This window comes from Tenrec ecaudatus, chromosome 2 (genome assembly GCF_050624435.1).
Source record: "Tenrec ecaudatus isolate mTenEca1 chromosome 2, mTenEca1.hap1, whole genome shotgun sequence".
Classification (NCBI taxonomy): domain Eukaryota; kingdom Metazoa; phylum Chordata; class Mammalia; order Afrosoricida; family Tenrecidae; genus Tenrec; species Tenrec ecaudatus.
Genome location: NC_134531.1, coordinates 51,206,234 through 51,225,362, shown reverse-complemented (window position 1 = coordinate 51,225,362; position 19,129 = coordinate 51,206,234). Strand labels below are relative to the sequence as shown.

Genomic DNA, 19,129 nt, shown 5'->3' with positions numbered 1-19,129 from the left:
AGCCGACTCCTAACAACAAAAGATAACTGGCTACGCCTGAAAAATTAGTCATTAACAGAAATGGCTTTATTTTTACCTTTAACACGCAGTTTGAAGTATAATTATACATAAAAAACCAAGTTCCTTTCCTATTGCACATGACATAGTCAAAAACAAACCATAAAGCTAATAACAGTATTTTCTGTGATTTTCAAACCATTTAAAGTACACAATCATGAAACATAATAAACATAAATCATACCTTTATCAATCCTTCTGAAAAAAGAATTTCAATAGTTTCTTTTAAAATAGGAAGTAAGCCTCCATGGTGAATACCAATGCCTCGCTTCAAAAGAGGAAGGACATGTTCAACCTGTGATTTTGAAATAATATTCACTTTACCATAATGTGAGGAAATAGAAAATTAAGATGCTCAGCTAATTAAATCAAGAAAAGGGGTAATTCCAATAAAAACAAAACAAAATGCTGTGTTCAAAGAACCAATTTACACTCTGCAGTTATAGGATCAAGGCAATACTTTAATCCAAATTCCTAAAGAATGCTAAACTCAGGGGTCATGAGGGAGGGAGAGTGGGGAAGGGGGAAAATGAGGAGCTGATATCAAAGGCTCAAGTAGAAAGAAAATGTTCTGAAAATGATGACGGCAACAAATGTACAAATGTGCTTGATAGAATGGATGGATGGATTGCGATAAGAGCTGTAAAAGTCCCCAATAAAATGATTTCTTAATAAAAGGAATACTAAACTCGAAACAAAGTTTGGGTTTAGCTATACTTAATATGAAAGCCATGTCTTTCGGTTCAGATATACTTCCTCAGAACATTCCCATTTCTGGAGGCCTCCCAACAATGAATCCAAGAAGAAAATATGCTGAAATTGATTGTAGTGATGGTTGTACAACTCTTTTTCATGAAGCTGAATGACTATGATATATGAAGTAGATAGCAATAAAACTAGTTTTAAGAACAACAAAAAGAATATTCCCATTTCAATAAAAATTTCCAGCAACACCAGCGCTTGTAAGAAAATTACAAGCAAAGGCAGTTTGCAGCTGCACAAAATAACTTTAAAAGATAATGCCTACCCACACAAAAGAAAATTAAGTATACATTCGCTCTATGTACCTCACTGAAAAGCAAATGAATTACAAAGAACTCATTCTGTTTATTACTGTATCACCTTCCATTAAATATTTACTATTAGAAATCTAAGAACCCTGGTAAGACAGTGATTAAGCACTCAGCGCTAACCAAAAGGTAAGCAGTTTGAGCTCACCAGCTACTCAAAGGGAGAATGTGCAGTCTGCGTCTCTGAAGGGGTAATACTCGTGGATTAAACCTCTGGCAAATCCCCTCTGACCATGGACCAGGGATGTGAATGGCCTTTCTATCATGCAGAAGGTACTGGAAAGTGGATCACTACAGATATAGTGGGGTAAAATTTAGCACCTTCTCATTTCATCTTTCTTATTATACATTTTTAATTTGTTGTAGTTTTTAATTATCTCTGCTTTCTTCTTGAGATTTTTATCTGTTTTACTTTGTGTTGTTGCTAGTTCTGTTTTGGTTTTTTAAATGTTTTTCCATATAGGTAAATCTACAGAGGCGATCAAGAATGGCGGGGAGGTTGGGGGAAAGGGGAAGCAAACAGAGATGAGAACAATAGAGAAGACCATGTTGTTCCACCGACTGTGGTGATGAAGGTACAACTCTTCTCCATGTGACTGAACTATTGATCGAAAAGTATGATGTGTGAATTTACGGCAATAAAATTGTTTTTAAAAAAGATAGCATGGATTGCAAGCCAATGTAAAAAAAAATCCTCACAACTGGACAAAACAAACATCTCGATAGATGGAGAAAATATTAAGTTGTCAAGGCCTTTATTTTACTTGGATCCACAATCAACCCTAAGGGAAGAACCAGTCAAGAATTCAAATGTGCAAAAAAAAAAAAAAACCAACCAAAAAAGAATTTAAATGTGTTGTGCTAGGCAAATCTGCTGCAGACAACATAATTAAGGTGTTAAAGAGCAGAGATGTTTCTCTGAAGAGCTAAGGTGCACCGGCCGCAAACCAAGGTCTTTTCAATCACCTCAAATGGTGGCACAGTAGTTACGTGCTGGGTTGCAACAGCAAGGTCTGCAGTTTGAAACCACCAGCTGCTCCATGGGAAACACAGGCTTTCTACTTCATTAATTTGGAAAAGCCTTGGAAAGTCATAGGGGCAGTTCTACCCTGTCCTACAGGGTCACCATGAGTCCTCACTGATTAGATGGCAATGAGCTTTTGTTGTTACTGAAATGCATGCAAAAGCAAACACTGCATAAGGAAGACTGAAGAAGAATTAGCACTGTGAATTATGATGATGGAGAAGAATACTAACTACACGCTACACTGCCGGAACATAAGAACAAGCCTGTTTCGATAAAAATACTGCTGGATTGTTTCTTGGCAGCGAGAAAGGCAAGGCTTCACCTCATTAGTTTGAATATGTTAGAACATCATGCATGCACCTCACATCAGGAAGGGAAACTAAACAATGATTTGTAGAGAACATAGAGCGGCAGTGGACCAGATTTTATGTGCCTAGGTAGACAATATGAGTAAGTTTCTAGGCAACCCTTGATAAACCATGCCATGGACTAAGCACCATGATGACCTTGGATGCCAACCTTATAGGCAGCATGGCATCTGCCAGGGGCCACACCAGTGGGACTAACATAGAGGTCCGAGTGAATGAACTGAGCCTGACTTGAAGCTGCCTGTACCCTTGGACTGTACTCTACTGAGAGAGGAAGCAGAGTGTGGCTGCATGGGGGCTGTGGAAGTGGCAGTCATTGGACCTGTGGGGGGAACTCCTAGCTTGGTGGGTGCCCAATGGAAAGGGACCCAGAATCACCATATATTTAGTACCTTGATATTCCCCTTGCATTGATATGACAGGTTTTGATCTGTTGGGCAGGATGTGCACTTGAAAGAATTGATCCAGGAAGTTTTTCCGTGGCAGCAATCCCCATGTGTAGGGTAACAGAGCTCAATCAAGTAGGAGATTGAACTATACAGGGAATAATTCGTGGGCTGCAGTGCACAGTGGAACTGAACTCACATATCACTCCTCATATTGACAGTGTCTGGCGTGCTGTGTCAATGGAGAAATCGTTCATGTTACCAATGCAATCGCCATATATATCCCAGGAGGATGACTGATGATATTTTACTACCTTTTGTTTGTTTGCTTACTGGTTGATTTGTGCTGTTGTTGTAGCTGGTCATATGGGGTTTTGATTTTGTCATAATATGACTGCCAAATAAACCAGTTATGCACAACCTGTGGACAAGCAGATGGATTCTGGGCTCCCACTAACTATAGCCCCAATCCAAGAACATTTAGTTCTCATAATATGGCCCTGCTCAACCTCACCATCATGAAATGATAACGGCAGACAAAGGTTCTACAGCAAAGTGCAGGGAAGAAAGCAGATGGTGCCCAGCTATCCATTGGAATAGTGTCTTGGGTCTTAAAGGCTTGTATTCAAACAAGTAACCATCTAAGTGAGGAATCAACTAAGCCCACATGGAAACACACCAGTTTGTGTGATCCAAAGATCACAATATGACGATGAGAAAAGTAGCATGGCTTATATTGTGAACACCCAAACTACAGAAGGTTCTGGAGGACTGTGAGAGCCCAAAACCCATCTGCAAAGTATCTAGTCAGATGAAGGCTCTGGCAGATCTTCCCTTCTAGCCACAGGCCAGGGCATTGTACAGCTTCACTATGAGACAGAGAGTATTGTAAACTTGATCGTGCTGGATCGAACTTGATACTTGGTCAGTTGACCTCTTGACCCAACCTGAATCTATTCTAGGATTAAGGATTTTGTGCTTGTTCCATGACAAAAATTTCTTCCCTAGCTTTTTAAAAGGTGACGGTGACCTTTTTTTCTTACTCATTATTTGTATTTTTATCTTTATATTATTATTACTTTATCCTTAACAATTTTTGTTTTTATACTGTTTCTGTTGGGTTTTCCAATTTGTGAATCACAGAAGTAGATCAGAGAGGTTACTGATGCAATGGTTCATAGATGTGCGGGTGGGGTGGGAGACAGGGAGGGAAAAGGAAAAATGACTGTGACCATACAACTCATTTTAAAAACAACTTATCCATGGAAATAGATGAGATGTGAACAATCTGTCAAGAAAACCACGAGGAAAAAAAGGGAATATTCTGCTGTGTATATTTTTGTGACAATTAGAAAAAATAATAACTATATGAACAGCAATGACTATTACAAGGAAAAAGAAAATGTTCTAGAATTGAATATGACAACAATTGTTCAACTCTTCTTGATATGACTGAATTACTGAATTGTATGACATGTGGATGAAGTGCTAATTAAACTGTTAAAATAAAAAGACATCATGCTTGGTAAAGGGTGAGTAAAAAAGAGGAAGCCCCTTCAAGCAGACTGACTAACATGGTAATCCCTAGGGCTCAAGAACAACAACTGTGAAGAACGGAGAGGGTATTGTTCGCAGTACACGGGGCTGGGGCCACTGTGAGGCAGAAACAACTCCCACACAACTTCAACAGACAGCACAATGAAAGAAACCACCGAGTTAAAACAAATCCAATGTTGTCAATTTGATTCCAAATCATAACAACCTATAGGACAGCGCAGAAGTGCCCCATGAGGTAGTCAAGGCTGGGATCGTCCTGCATACAGATTGCCCTATCTTCCGACAGCGAGAGCCTGGTGTGAGCTGTTACCCCAATTTTAGTCAGCAGTCGAGTGCTTTAACCCCTACTCAACCAGAGTGCTTACATGAAAACAAACTCAAAAAACTTCACTGCCATTGAGCCTATTCCAATTGACAGCAACCTTATAGGACAGGATAGAACCACTGCTATACATTTCTGAGTAAACTTCCTATGAGTTTACAAGAGCAAAGTCTCATCTTTCACTAAATAGAGCAGCCATTGGTCTCAAATTGCTGATCTTGTGGTTAGCAATGCAACAAGTAACCACAATACAACGAAGGCTCCTTACATCAAAATAGAGTACACACTAAATTGCTAAGTACGAGATTTTCATGAGGTGTGCTCTAATGTGTTATTTTGTAGCCTTGTGAATTAAGAACCTTAACTATTTAAAACTAGCATTAAACTTTCTCAGCATTAGGCACAGCAACATTCATTTCAGACCATGTAAGCTTTAAAAAAAAAAGTTCCTTTACAAAGTAGCTCTTTCCAGCTAGGAGTCAAAGGGCATTCATGGAGGTCTAGACAAAGACATGTACATGCAAATATATATAGGAGGATGGGGAAATAGATCTATGTGTCTATATTTATAGGTCAAGTATTAAGGTGGCGGAAGGACCTTGGGCCTCTACTCAAACACTCCCTCAATGCATGAATACCTTCTTTTATTAAATTGGAACTCTATGATGCTCACTCTCCCAACACAACGACTGGAGCCAAAGTGGGTGAGCAAGTAAATGTGGTGAAGAAAGCTGATGGTGCCCGGCTATCAAAAGAGATAGTGACTGCGGTCTTAAAGGCTTGAAGATAAACAAGCGGCCATCTAGCTCAGAAGCAACAAAGTCCACATGGAAGAACACACCAGCCTGTGTGATCGAGTGGTCCCAAAGGGATCAGTTACCAGGCATCAAATAACAAAAAATCATATCATTGACTGCACACCTCCATGATAGGATCGCAGAAGACAAATGGGTGCATAAGCAAATGTGGTGAAGAAAGCTGATGGTGCCCGGCTATCAAAAGAGATAGTGTCTGGGGTCTTGAAGGCTTGAAGGTGAACAAGCGGCCATCTAGCTCAGAAGCAAAAAAGCCCACATGGAAGAAGCACACCGGCCAGTGCGATCAGGAGGTGCCAAGGGACCAGGTATAAGGCATCATGCAAAAAAAAACAAACAACGATATAAGTGTGTGTATGTATGTGTATATATGTGTATATGTATATATATACCATATTAAATGAAGGGGGAAGTACAGAGTGGAGACCCAAGGCCCAAGTGTCGGCCAATGGAGATCCCCTCATAGAGGCGTTTAGGAGAGGAGATGGGTTAATTAGGGTGCGAGGTAGTACCGATGAAGAACACAGCTTTCCCCCAGATCCTGGATACTTCCTCCCCCCAACTACCATGATCCGAATTCTACCTTGCAGGCCTGGATAGGACAGAGGCTGTACACTGGTACATAAGAGGGCTGGAGGTACAGGGAATCCAGGGTGGATGATACCTTCAGGACCAAGGGTGTGAGGGACGATGCTGGGAGAGTGGAGGGTGAGTGGGTTGGAAAGGGGGAACTGATTACAAGGATCCACATGTGACCTCTTCCCTGGGAGAGGGACAGCAGAGAAGGGGACAAGGGAGACTCCGGATAGGGCAAGATATGACAAAATAACGATGTATAAATTACTAAGGGCACATGAGGGAGGGGGTAAAGGGGAGGGAGGGGAAAAAAAGAGAGGACCTGATGCAAGGGGCTTAAGTGGAGAGCAAATGCCTTGAGAATGATTGGGGCAGGGAATGTATGGATGTGCTTTATACAATTGATGTTATGTATATGTATGGATGGTGATAAGAGTTGTATGAGTCCCTAATAAAATGTAAAAGAAGAAAAGAGGAGAAAAAAATGATTAGGGCAAAGACTGTACAGATGTACTTTATACAATTGATGTATGTATATGTATGAACTGTGATAAGAATTGTATGAGCCCCTAATAAATTGTTAAAATAAAAAAAACCCAAAAAAACGAAGTAGCTCTTTCCTCCAGTCACTATTTCAGAAATCTAAAATATAAATTAAGATCTCATTTCAATGAAATAATATTTGCTTCAAGTACAAGCAGTGCACTATACTAAGAGAATGAGAAAATGTGAAGTGAATCTAGTTACTCTATTAATATCTACAGTTCACACAGCAAGGTTCAATACTCACTTGAGGGAGTTTTTTATCTTCATCGGACAAGCAGTCAATTGCATTATTGAATACTTCTTCAACCATCTTCTTCTCTTCATCTAAAGACAAAACCGAAGGGGATATTAATGTCAAAATAAATCTGTGATATCAAATTTCACCCTTTTTTACAAAGAAATAAACTGTTAATATTCAAGATGATAAAAGAGGAGTTCCAGATCCAAATGATCACAGACTTAATAGAACAGTTTTTAAAAATAAATCTAGTAAACAACCCATGAATAAGAGTACTAACCTTATAAAATAACATTATCAAGTGCTTAATATGTAACTACTTTATTTAAATATAAAAATTATATAACAATTAGAGGACAATATCTGCTATTTACCTGCTAAGGAGAGTGAAACTGAAAACCACCTAACTGACCTGCTGTTACTCGCTAGGAGTCCTGGTGGCCCAGCGGGCTAAGGAGTAGGAAAGCACCCGTTGCTCCTCCTCAGGAGAAAGATGAGGGCACTTTCTACTCTCTACTCCCCCATTACACGGGGTATTATGACTGCATAAGGTCCTAATTGACTCGATGGCAGTGAGAACTCTTTAAGGAAGCAAACAACTTCCTTTTTCTCCTGCTGAGTCTCTGGCATATTCAAACCATCAATCACTTGTGCACCACCAGGTTACTCAAATATTGGATGACTTAAACAATGCATAACTGTGGAAAATAAAGCATATTTGGCACTACAGGTTACCAGGAAACTTTCATAAGCAGAGAAATTCATCTAATAAAAAAAGCTTAGCATACATGGATCTACTAAAAGGAATTTCTCCTTGAGCAATTCAAAGTATTTACTTCTTCCTGTACAGGATTTAACAGGGGACTTCAAAAAGCTCATTAAAAAATGGAATTGAAAGATAATGGAATTTCTGCACAAATTTTAGAAGCCTGCTCATATATGGAAAAGGCTGGACTGACTAGGTTGACAGTCAACACACTGCCGCACCTGATGGAGCTGATGTACTGTTTAGAGCTAGGTGACTTTCAGTGAGTTACATTAATAATTAACTTATGGAAGTAATGCATCAATTTGCTAGTAGTTACTTTACTTTCGGGGGGAGCTACAGCACTTAGGTAGGTAGGATTTCTAGACTGGTGGACAGGGCCCCAGTGCAGTAGATGGTCACTGCAAGAGACCTAGCATTAACTAGCTGGATAGAAAACCACAATCACTGAGGAGCCATGGCAATAAAACCCAAGATGGAAGGGTGCTGATGTCTGTTGATAGGGCTCTCAGGACTTTAACAGCAACGTACATATTTCTTTCAGTAAAAAGAGAAGAAGTGCTCAGTCATTACCCTGTGAAATGCTTATGCAAATATGCTAAGCACTTACCACTGTAACTGTAAGGTGAACTGCCTATGCTATTAATACCCAATTAGACAAATGTGTTTCTAGAAATATATTTGACATCCATTTTCACATTAACATTAAAACTCTACTCCTCTTATTACGTAGTACCTGTGTTAAAATCCAATTTGGTCATTTGAAGTGCATAAGCTTCACAATCTTTCTTACTAAAACTGAAAATAATTACAGGCTGAAAATTTCTTTCCATAATCATCTTCACAATCTTGAACACATTTGATGGCCCTATAAAAAGAGGTTAACAAAATTTAACACAAAATGAACCACCGACTTAAGTGTAAGTGATAAATTATAAAACATCTATTAAAAAAAGTAAATCTGCTTTATTTATTCCTATATGTAGGGCTTTGCCTTCCTACATATAATACCAAAAGCTACAACGCAGAGGTCACAACAGATAATTTTGAAGTCATCACCAAGAAAGTGAAAAGATAACCCATGGAATGAGAGATACTTTTTGCAAAATCAGTATAGCAGTTCCACAAAAAGTGAAACTGAATTGCTCTATGACCTAGTCATTCCAATCCTACCTATAAGAAAGGAAAACTATCTCCTCAGACTAACTGACACAGGAAAGGTGGTCGTAGCTCAAGTAAACGCCAAATGTGCCAACAATCCATAATTCATCACCTGATGAGCAGATAAATAAATGCAGTATCCATAATTTGGCCATAAAGAGATGAAATTCTGATATACATATAACATCATTTACACAAAAAAATGGTAGTTTTAATAGTATGTGGATTATATAACAAAAAAGCTTTGATATAAAGGTTAGGTTGTTTGCAAAGTTACATAATGTTTAAATTCAACCTTTAATCACCAAATTTCATCACATTTCTTCTTCATATGGTTTCTTGGGAAAAAATTAAGTTAACAAAAAATGGAAAAGTAACTTCAGTATACAATTTGTATATAAAATGATGTTAAATCAAAATTCCAATTTACCTTTTGTTCCACCTTTCCGCCCCTTCTGGTCTCCTTTTGCCAAGTCACCTGCATCTCGAAGCACTTGCATTGCAGTATTAAAATTATCTTCCCTGAAGTCACCCTGGAATCACATATAATTTTTCCATATAATCTAAATAATAAAAATTAAACACCAAGCTCACTGCCATTAAGTCATTTCCTACTCATAGTGCCGAGAGCGACCCTGTGGTTTTCTAAGACTGCAACACTGTACAGTTGTGGAAAGCCCCATCTTCGCTGCTGGTTTCAAACTGCCGACCTGACAGTGAGCAGCCCAATACACAACCACTAAGCAGCCAGAGATCCGCAATCTTATTGACATTAAGTTAATAATCTAAATGCAATCATTTCAATAAATTCAATGTATTTCATTGTAATTCAAATAGAAATGAATGCAATGTATTTCACTGTAATTCAAATGCATTCTATTCTTCAGAAAGAGCCTCCCAGATAATTTTTAAAAATTAAATAGTAATTATTTTCAATAACTAAAAATTGATATGTGATAAAGGTTCTAAAAAGGTATAAAACGAGGAAGGATAAAACATCAAATATCTGAAACATGCTCAGCGCCCTTATCCTGAAGGCATTGGAAATAAAATATATAATTTATTCATAAGGAAAACACAAGTATTGAATCTAATTTTGAATACGTTCTTCTATTAAATTGGCATTCCATGACGCTCAACCTCCCGACACAACTCCTGAAGCCAATGCAGGTGAACAAGTAAATGTGGTGAAGAAAGCCCATGGTGCCCGGCTATCAAAAGAGATAGTGTCTAGGGTCTTAAAGGCTTGAAGACAAACAAGCGGCCATCTAGCTCAGAAGCAACAAAGTCCACATGGAAGAACACACCAGCCTGTGTGATCGAGTGGTCCCGAAGGGATCAGTTATCAGGCATCAAAGAACAAATAATCATATCATTGGCTGCACACCTCCATGATACAATCGCCGAAGACAAACGGGTGCATAAACAAATGTGGCTAAGAAAGCTGATGGTGCCCGGCTATCAAAAGATATAGTGTGTGGGGTCTTAAAGGCTTGAACGTGAACAAGCAGCCATCTAGCTCAGAAGCAACAAAGCCCACATGGAAGAAGCACACCAGCAATCATGAGGAGTCAAAGGAACCAGGTATAAGGCATCATCAAAAAAAAACCCCATAGTGCATGAAGGGGGAAGTGCAGAGTGGAGACCCAGGGCCCAAGTGTCGGCCACTGGAGATCCCCTCATAGAGGGGTTTAGGAGAGGAGATGGGTCAGTCAGGGTGCGATGTAGCACTGATGAAGAATACAGCTTTCCCCCAGAACCTGGATGCTTCCTCCCCCCAACTACCATGATCCGAATTATACCTTGCAAGACTGGATAGAGCAGAGGTTGTACACTGATGCATATAGGAGCTGGAGGCACAGGGAATCCAGGGTGGATGATACCTTCAGGACCAGGGGGTGAGGGGCAATACTGGGAGAGTAGAGGGTGAGTGGGTTGTAAAGGGGGAACCGATTACAAGGATCGACATGTGACCTCCTCCCTGGGGGACGGACAACAGAGAAGGGGGTGAAGGGAGACGCTGGATAGGGCAAGATATGACAAAAATAATAATCTATAAATTATCAATGGCTCATGAGGGAGGGGGGCGGGGAGGGAGGGGGAAAAAAGAGGACCTGATGCAAAGGGCTTAAGTGGAGAGCAAATGCTTTGAAAATGATTAGGGCAAAGAATGAACAGATGTGCTTTATACATTTGATGTATGTATATGTATGGATTGTGATAAGAGTTGTATGAGCCCCTAATAAAATGTTAAAAAAAAAACCAAAGAAAAGAAAATACAAAAAGAGCAATTTTGCACTATAAAGTCATCCAGGTCCACCCAGACCACACAGGAGCAAACTAAGAGTGAAAGAGACCCCATCAAGTGAGAACAGAATTCTGGCACACTAAGCTTTGAGAACGACATTGCCAATTGGAGCAGCCAATGCACAGAGAGGACTGTAGTGTCAGCCTCACCACAAGACAGTGTTCCCTTACTGACCCAGTGTTCCCTTACTGACCCACAGAGCTAGAGGCAGCACTGGAGACACAACGCAGGAATTGTGCCCGGTCTGGCCCCGCCAACACACACACACCGGGGCATAACATGAAGGGAACGAAACAGCAGCAAGGGGAGCAAAGCAATAAAATCCCAGAAGAATTCTGAAAATAGTGTTTTGACTCAGGGGGCATTGACACTGCATCAGACCAGATCAGAAAACATTCATAAGGGTCAGTGGACAGACCTGGAACTATTCATAAACTTTTTATTTTTATTTCATGTCTGTTAGGATAAACAATTCCAAGGAGAAAATAACAGGACTGATGGTTTCGGGGAAGACAGGGGAGAGAATGAGGTGAGGGGAAAGAAGCAGGGAGTCAACAAACCCAGGGACAAGGGATCAACAAGAGATCTAAAATCAATGGTGAGGAGGGCACACACTGCCTGGTGGGGTGGGGTTGAATCAAATGCAATGTAGCCAAGAGGATGTAGAAAGAACCAAATGAAGGTCGAACATGATAGTGGGATAGGAGGAAAGTAAAAGGAAATAAAGAAAAGAACTAGGAGGCAAAAGATATTTATAGAGACGTAAACATAGGCATAAACATATGTAAATATATTTATATATAGGAATTAGATCTATGTATACAAATTTATAGATTAAGTGTTAAGGAAGCAGATGGACATTGGGGCTGTGATGCTCACCTTTCTTTTTTTTCTAGGACAGTAAATCTTTTTTTTTAAAATCATTTTATTAGGGGGGCTCATACAACTCTTATCACAATTCATACATACATCAATTGTGTAAAGCACATTTGTACATTCGTTACCCTCAATCATTCTCAAAACATTTGCTCTCTACCCAAGGCCCTGGCATCATGCCCACATTTTTCCGCTCCCTCCCGCCCCCCACCCCTCCCTCATGAACCCTTGATAATTTATAAATTATTTTGTCAAATCTTGCTCTGTTCCACATCTCCCTTCACCCACTTTTCTGATGTCTGTCCCCCAGGGAGGAAGTCACATGTAGATCCTTGAAATCGGTTCCCCCTTTCCAACCCACCCTCCCAGTATGACCACTCACACCACTGGTCCTGAGGGGATCATCCGTTCTGGATTCCCCGTTTCTAGTTCCCATCTGTACCAGTGTACATCCTCTGGTCTAGCCAGACTTACAAGGTAGAATTTGGATCATTACGGGGGTGGAGGGAGAGGGGGAGGAGGAGGAAGCATTTAGGAACTAGAGGAAAGCTGTATTTTTCATCATTGCTACATCACACCCTAACTGGCTCGTCTCCAAGACCTTTCTGTAAGGGGATGTCCAGTGGCCTACAAATGGGCTTTGAGTCTCCACTCCACATTTCCCCCTCATTCACTATGGTAAGATTTGTTGTTCTTATGATGCCTGATACCTGATCCCTTCAACACCTTGTGATTGCACAGGTTGGTGTGCTTCTTCCACATGGGCTTTGTTGCTGCTGAGCTAGATGGCCGCTTGTTTACCTTCAAGCCTTTAAGACCCCAGTCGCTACATCTTTTGATAGCCGGGCACCATCAGCTTTCTTCGCCACATTTGTCTTCAGCGGTCGTTTTTTCAGGGAGGTGGCCATGTAGCAAAGAAGTCACAAAGCCAACAAGGAAGAAGCACACCAACCCGTGTGATCACAAGGTGTCCATAGGATCAGGTATCAGGCATCAGAAGACCCAAAACAGATGATCATAATGATGCAAATGAGGGGGGTCAGAGCGGAGACACAAAGTCCATCTGTAGACAACTGGACATCCCCTCACAGAGGGGTCACGAAGAAGGAACAAGCCAGCCAGGGTGAAGTATAGCACCAATGAAACACACAACATTCCTCTAGCTCTTTAGTGCACACCCATTCACCTCACTATCATGACCCCCGGTTCCCGGTTCTATCTTACAAGTCTGGCTAGACCGGAGCATGTACACTAGTACAGATAAGAGCTCTCAACACACAGAATTCAGGGTAGATAAACCTCTCAGGACCAATAATGACAGTAGCAATAACTTGAGGGTAGGGGGAAGAACAAGGAAACCAACTACAGTGAGCAATGTACAACACCGCCTCCCCACCCCCACCGGGTAAGGAACACAAAAGTGGGTGAAGGGAGACAGCAGACAGTATAAAATATGAAAATAAAAATAATTTATAAACTGTCAAGGGTTCACAAGGGTCAGAGGGTGGGGGACAGAGAAGGGTAAAAGAGGAGCTGATACCAAGGGCTCAAGTAGGAAGAAAATGTTTTGAAAATGATGATGGCAACAAATGTGCTCGATACAATTGATGCATGGATTGTTATAAGAGCTGTAAGAGTCCCCAATAAAATGATTTATTAAAAGTTTGAAAAGACACATTTAAGAAACAATTTGAAAAGCTGAAACAAAATCTAAAAATTAAACTACATAAATTAAAAAGCTATAAACTGGGAAGAATAATATAATCATCTCCTTACATTTTCATCAACTACAAGGTGGAGGCCATCTCCTCCTGCTGGGAAGATGTAATGTTGCAGTGGGGTAGGCCGATAGTCTGTGTAAATCACATGGCAAGGCTGCAAAAAGAAAGATAAGCAATTAAGCCTGTTAAATTTTATTGACACAAAATAGAACTATGTATGTGATCTGCCTAAAATCCCCTGGGGAATTAAGCTTGTGAATTCAGCATTCCAAAAAGAAACAAGAAAGTTTTTAGCATTAAGAACCATAGAAAATTGGGCCGGAGGAAAAAAAAAAAAGAACCACAGAAAAATGTGGAAAACAGGTCTACCAAATTAATGCTAACATCCTTTCTATTTGCCAAGTCCCTAAACACAGCCAAATGCATATCGTGATCTTTCCTAACAATCCTGGACTCATGCTGTAACCAATAGGAATGCCTTCTTTTATGGAGCAGTAATAAGATGAGCAGGTTTCTATCCTACAGAAGTAACATGGGAAAATGTAACAAACATTATTAGAGAGAGCTCATAAAAAGATAGTAAGTACATGAGAAAGTCAATGTTTTAAAAGAGAGCTAGAAAAGAAAACAAAGATTAAATTCAGTATACTAAACAAATGCTTATCCAATAAAGTTGCAAAAAACAAAAAGTCAACATGCTCATAAACAGCTTCATAGTATTTGAACGGCAAGATTTTAAAAAGATGCTCAGAAGATGCCCAGCTTATCCTAGTAGGAAGGTCTTAGTGAAAATCTGTGTACTTATGGTTCAATGGCTGAATAAATGCGGTCATTTCTAAACTTGACAGAGGATGATAATCAATATAATGCTAACCAACAGAATCCAACTCATACCAGGCATGCAAGGATGATCAGTATTAGAAAAACATTCAATGTAAGCCACCATAAAATGAAAGTACCCTATGATCACATCAACTGACAGAAGAGACATTTACCAAAATCTAATTACCTACTCCTTAACAAAGGAGAAATTCCCCAACATAATTAAGGGCAAATGTGCAAGCCCAAACGGGCCCTGGTGGTGTAGTGTTGGACTGCGATCCACATGGTCAGTCTGCAGTTTGAAACCACCAGCAGCTCTGGATCAGAAACACTGGGCTGTCCACTCCTGTACACAGTTACAGTCTAGAAACCCACAGGGGATCTCTATGAGTCAGCATTGACTCAATGGCACTGAGTTTGGTTATGGCTCATGCCAGCCAAAAGCATTTTCCTTGCAGATGGGAACCAGATAAGGATGCCCTTCACCAGCAAGTCTATTTAAGATGGTTGGTAGCCTAGCTAAAGCTATACGGCAAGAAGTGGAAACAAAAGGCACCACTGCTATGATCCTCCAAACCAAAGCTTACTCACGGTCATACATGGATTCCACCTCAGAGCTATCCTACCGGACAGGGCAGAACTGCCCCCATGAGTTGTCAAGACTGTAATTCTTTACAGGTGTAAAATAACCTTGTCTTTTTCCTGGGGAGATGGTTTCAACCTGCTGACCATGTGATTACCAGCTTGCCACCAGGGCTCTGATATGATCCTATAAATAGAAAAATCCCAAAGGCTCAGCAAAATATGACTGGAATTACCTGAAAGATTCAGCAAAGTGATAGGAAACAAAATCAACATATAAAATCAGTCGGATTCCTTTAAACTAACAAAGCGAGCTCCAAGATGGAAATCAGGAAAACAATACCATTTACAATAGTCACCCCAAAGATGCAATACTTAGGAATAAATCAGAGAAATAAAAGACCTACACAAAGAAACCTACAAAATATTACTACAAGAAACCAAGAGACCTACATAAATGGAAGTATATTCTAAGCTGCTGAATAACCGACCAAAGTCACTGCCATCTAGCCTATTTCAATTCATAAGGGCCCTACGTAAAGCTTCCGAGGCTGTAAATCTTTATGGGAGCAGAGTCTAATTTTTCTCCCATGGAAAGGCTGGTGGGTTTGAAGTGTTGACCTTGTTTGTAGTTAGCAGTCCAATGTTTACCAGGCAGTACTACTAGGGTTCCCCTGATCATGGATAGGAAAACTTCACATTATGAAAATGTCAATACTACCAAAGTATATACAGATAAAATGTAATTCCAATACAGATTCCAATACCATTTTTAATGAGATGGAAAAAAAACTAGTAATCAAATTCACATGGAAAAGGAGACCTCAAATGAGTAAAACACTAATAAAGACCACAAAATAGGAAGCTGATTCTTTCTCAATCGCAAAACCTGTTCAGCTATATTAGACAAAACAGCCTAGGTTTGTCACAATAGCACACATAATGAAACAGAGTTAACAAACTACAAGTAAATCCATCTATCTATGGGCAATTAATCTTTGGAAAAAGGACCAAAATCATTAAATGGACTAGAGCAGACATCCTCAAACATATTACCTTAGGTGAAGGGTAGGGGACATGCTAAGATTTCAAGAAATAAGCAACAAAAGCACATGGAAGTAGAGTTTAGAGGTTAAGAAAAAAATCAGACTGAGGTAATTGTCCCAATTCCTTTTCAGTGGTATCTAATCAAATAAAAGGGCAAACATGAAAAGAGTCACACAAGAAGTAAGACTTTGATATCTACATAATATTAGAGATTTGGAGATTCTGAGGTTCTATTTTTAGAGATTTTGGGTTATCTTTGGTTTGAGATTTAGCTCAGAAATCAACACTTTAAATAGCTAGTCAGTTGAATGTGATAAGAAGTTAATTACCAGATAGGGTAAAGCAAATTCATGTTTTTAAAAATTTAAAGAGAAAGCAAATACCTGCTTATGTAAGTGGCAAATCCATTCAGCAAACTGTCGAGCATTTGGTATAGTAGCCGATAGAAAGACATAGTGAACATTATCAGGGAGCAAAATAATAGTTTCTTCCCATACTACACCACGCTCTGGAGAAACAAAACAACACAACTTGGATTGGAATTCAGTTACACTTTAATTATAGTATCTCAATAATATTCTCAAGCTGAATAATGAGAAATGCAAACCATTTCACAAAGATTATTTTTTGTCACAGAACTTGACTGAAAACTATGCTAATTCTCACCATGAATCAATCTACTAAGACTTAACACTAGAAAAACAAAATATTCTGAAGTAACTGCAAAAACACCAGCTCCAGCCTGAATCTCTTTTAAGGGTAGCATGTCACAGATCAACCTGGGTCCCCCAAGAGTATGAGTCAGCTTGGTTGAGCCCAGGACCCTCTGGTTTGAATTATGCAATAATATAAATACTCTCCTATATGATCTGCCAACCATTTGTAAGAGGATCAGGGTGGGATACAGCACCCTTGTTCAGGTCAGCCCTAATCCAGTTTAAGAGGAGTCTCCTGGCATGGGGCCTGCATTTTTTTTATCTTGCAAGAGGATAAAATAGGAAAGAAGTGAGCAGGAAGCAAAGAGATCTGAGTATTATCAGGAAAGAAGAATTAGAACATGACCTTTGAACCCAGGGTCCCTACACAGAGAACCTCTTAAAGTCAGGAAAGCTTAATACCAAGTAGCTTTCCAAGGGAACTCAAGACCACAGAGTGGAAAGAAGGCAAGGACCTAGGTCTTGCCTAGAGCCAGCACACTAAATTTGGACTTCAGCCTTCTAAACTCTAAGCAGAAATTTCTGTTTGTTACAGCTGTCCACATTTCTGTTACCGAACTAGATAGCTAAGATACAGCCCATCAAAAGAGTAGTTTTCCCACTTTACTTTGAGAGGCAGGGGTGAATGATCTGCACATGCTGCAGCAACACATTTCAAAGACACACCAGTTATATTCCATATGAACTCTCTCACGCAACTACCCTCATAAACTTTTGAAGGGCAAAAGATTTGAGAAATCCCAGAAATACAAGTCATTTCATATTATAATGGAAAATAAGACAAAAAAATCAACTTGATAGTTTCCCTCTAAAATAAACCACCACAGGATTATGATTTTAAAAATAAATCAACTATCAACCTTCACCTCTCATCCCTCATAATTCCAAATACGGTTATTTTTCCATTAGTAGAACTAGAATAGCCCAAGTAAAGAGACATTTCTAACTTTTTTTGTGTGTATTTCATAATTCTCATTTTTATCAGAAACATGTTTTTCTTGAACTTTGGAAGCATTTTAAAAAATAGCTTAATGAAACTCAAGGTAATTAAACTTTTTTAAGTCAAAAGTTTTAGGAACTATTTAACATTAGTGATTTCTCTATTAAAAGCAAACCAGTTTTATAATTCCACTTGCTTTATCTGAAGATGCTGATTTTCACTCGGAGGAAATTACAACTTGAATAGTTCAAACTGGAAACAATGTATCAAGTTGTCAACAATTTTAAGACCCAAATATTAGAATTCTAAAATCAAAAGTCCAACCCGCTGATATTGTCAATTCTGCCTCACTGTGACCCAGTACCAGGTTTCGAAGATTGTAATCTTTTAAGCAGCCTGATCGCAGTCCAGCGCAATTGGCAGGTTTGAACTGGATTTTGCAATCATCAGTCCAACATCGAAGCAACAGTGCCACCATGTACTAAATTCCAGTCATATCAAAACCCAAAGCAAACTGTAAGTGCTTCTAGTTCAAAACTCCTAAGGGCAATTTAAAGAAATGTGTTATAACTCTCAACACCACAATAGAATATGCACAGTACCTGAGTCTCTCATGTAATGGATTTCATCAAATATGACCCAAGCAACTTCTCGCATAACTTCAGAACCTCTGTACAGCATACTTCTCAAAATCTCAAGAGAAAATTTAAAAAATCAACAATTAAACAAAAACTGAAAGACTTTGGAAAATCTTTACTAACGGAAACATTATTTTTTGTTGCTAACTGCGTGGAGCTGATCTCTGAATCACAGCAACCTAAGCACAAGAATCAGTGCCCAGTCCTGCACTATCCCTAAGACTGGATCACTGTAATCCACAGGGCTTTTATCGGCTAGTTTTCAGAAGTAATTGCCACACCTTTATTCCTAGTCCGTTTTAATCTGGGAGCTCCATTGAAACCTACTCAATATTAAAGCAACACCAGTGGCTACACATGAGGTTCACTGGCCAGGAGTCAAACCTGGGTCTCCCACAGAGAGGATGAGAGAATTCTACTAGTGAACCAACACCATTTTATAAATCAAATTAATATTCCTTTCTCCCACAAAACCAAAATAAATGCATGCTCAATAGCTAAGAGATCAGCTACAATCCTCAGAGGCTCATTACGTCGAGTGCCCACTTGCGTCAAGGGAAGCCACCCTTCCAGTATACGCTCAGAACCAA

The 19,129-nt window shown here is 39.6% G+C and overlaps 1 protein-coding gene across 1 annotated transcript in view; it reads right to left on the bottom strand.

Annotated features, from left to right (window-relative positions):
• The window catches only part of MTREX (Mtr4 exosome RNA helicase), a 76,766-nt gene that overhangs the window by 38,221 nt on the left and 19,416 nt on the right, over positions 1-19,129 (bottom strand). Inside the window, exons 7-13 of the mRNA XM_075541041.1 lie at positions 18,504-18,594; positions 16,629-16,753; positions 13,850-13,948; positions 9,320-9,422; positions 8,465-8,596; positions 6,969-7,048; positions 242-352 (exon numbers count right to left, since the gene is read on the bottom strand). Coding sequence (XP_075397156.1) covers positions 242-352; positions 6,969-7,048; positions 8,465-8,596; positions 9,320-9,422; positions 13,850-13,948; positions 16,629-16,753; positions 18,504-18,594 — 741 coding nt within the window. The remainder of the gene's footprint in view (positions 1-241; positions 353-6,968; positions 7,049-8,464; positions 8,597-9,319; positions 9,423-13,849; positions 13,949-16,628; positions 16,754-18,503; positions 18,595-19,129) is intronic.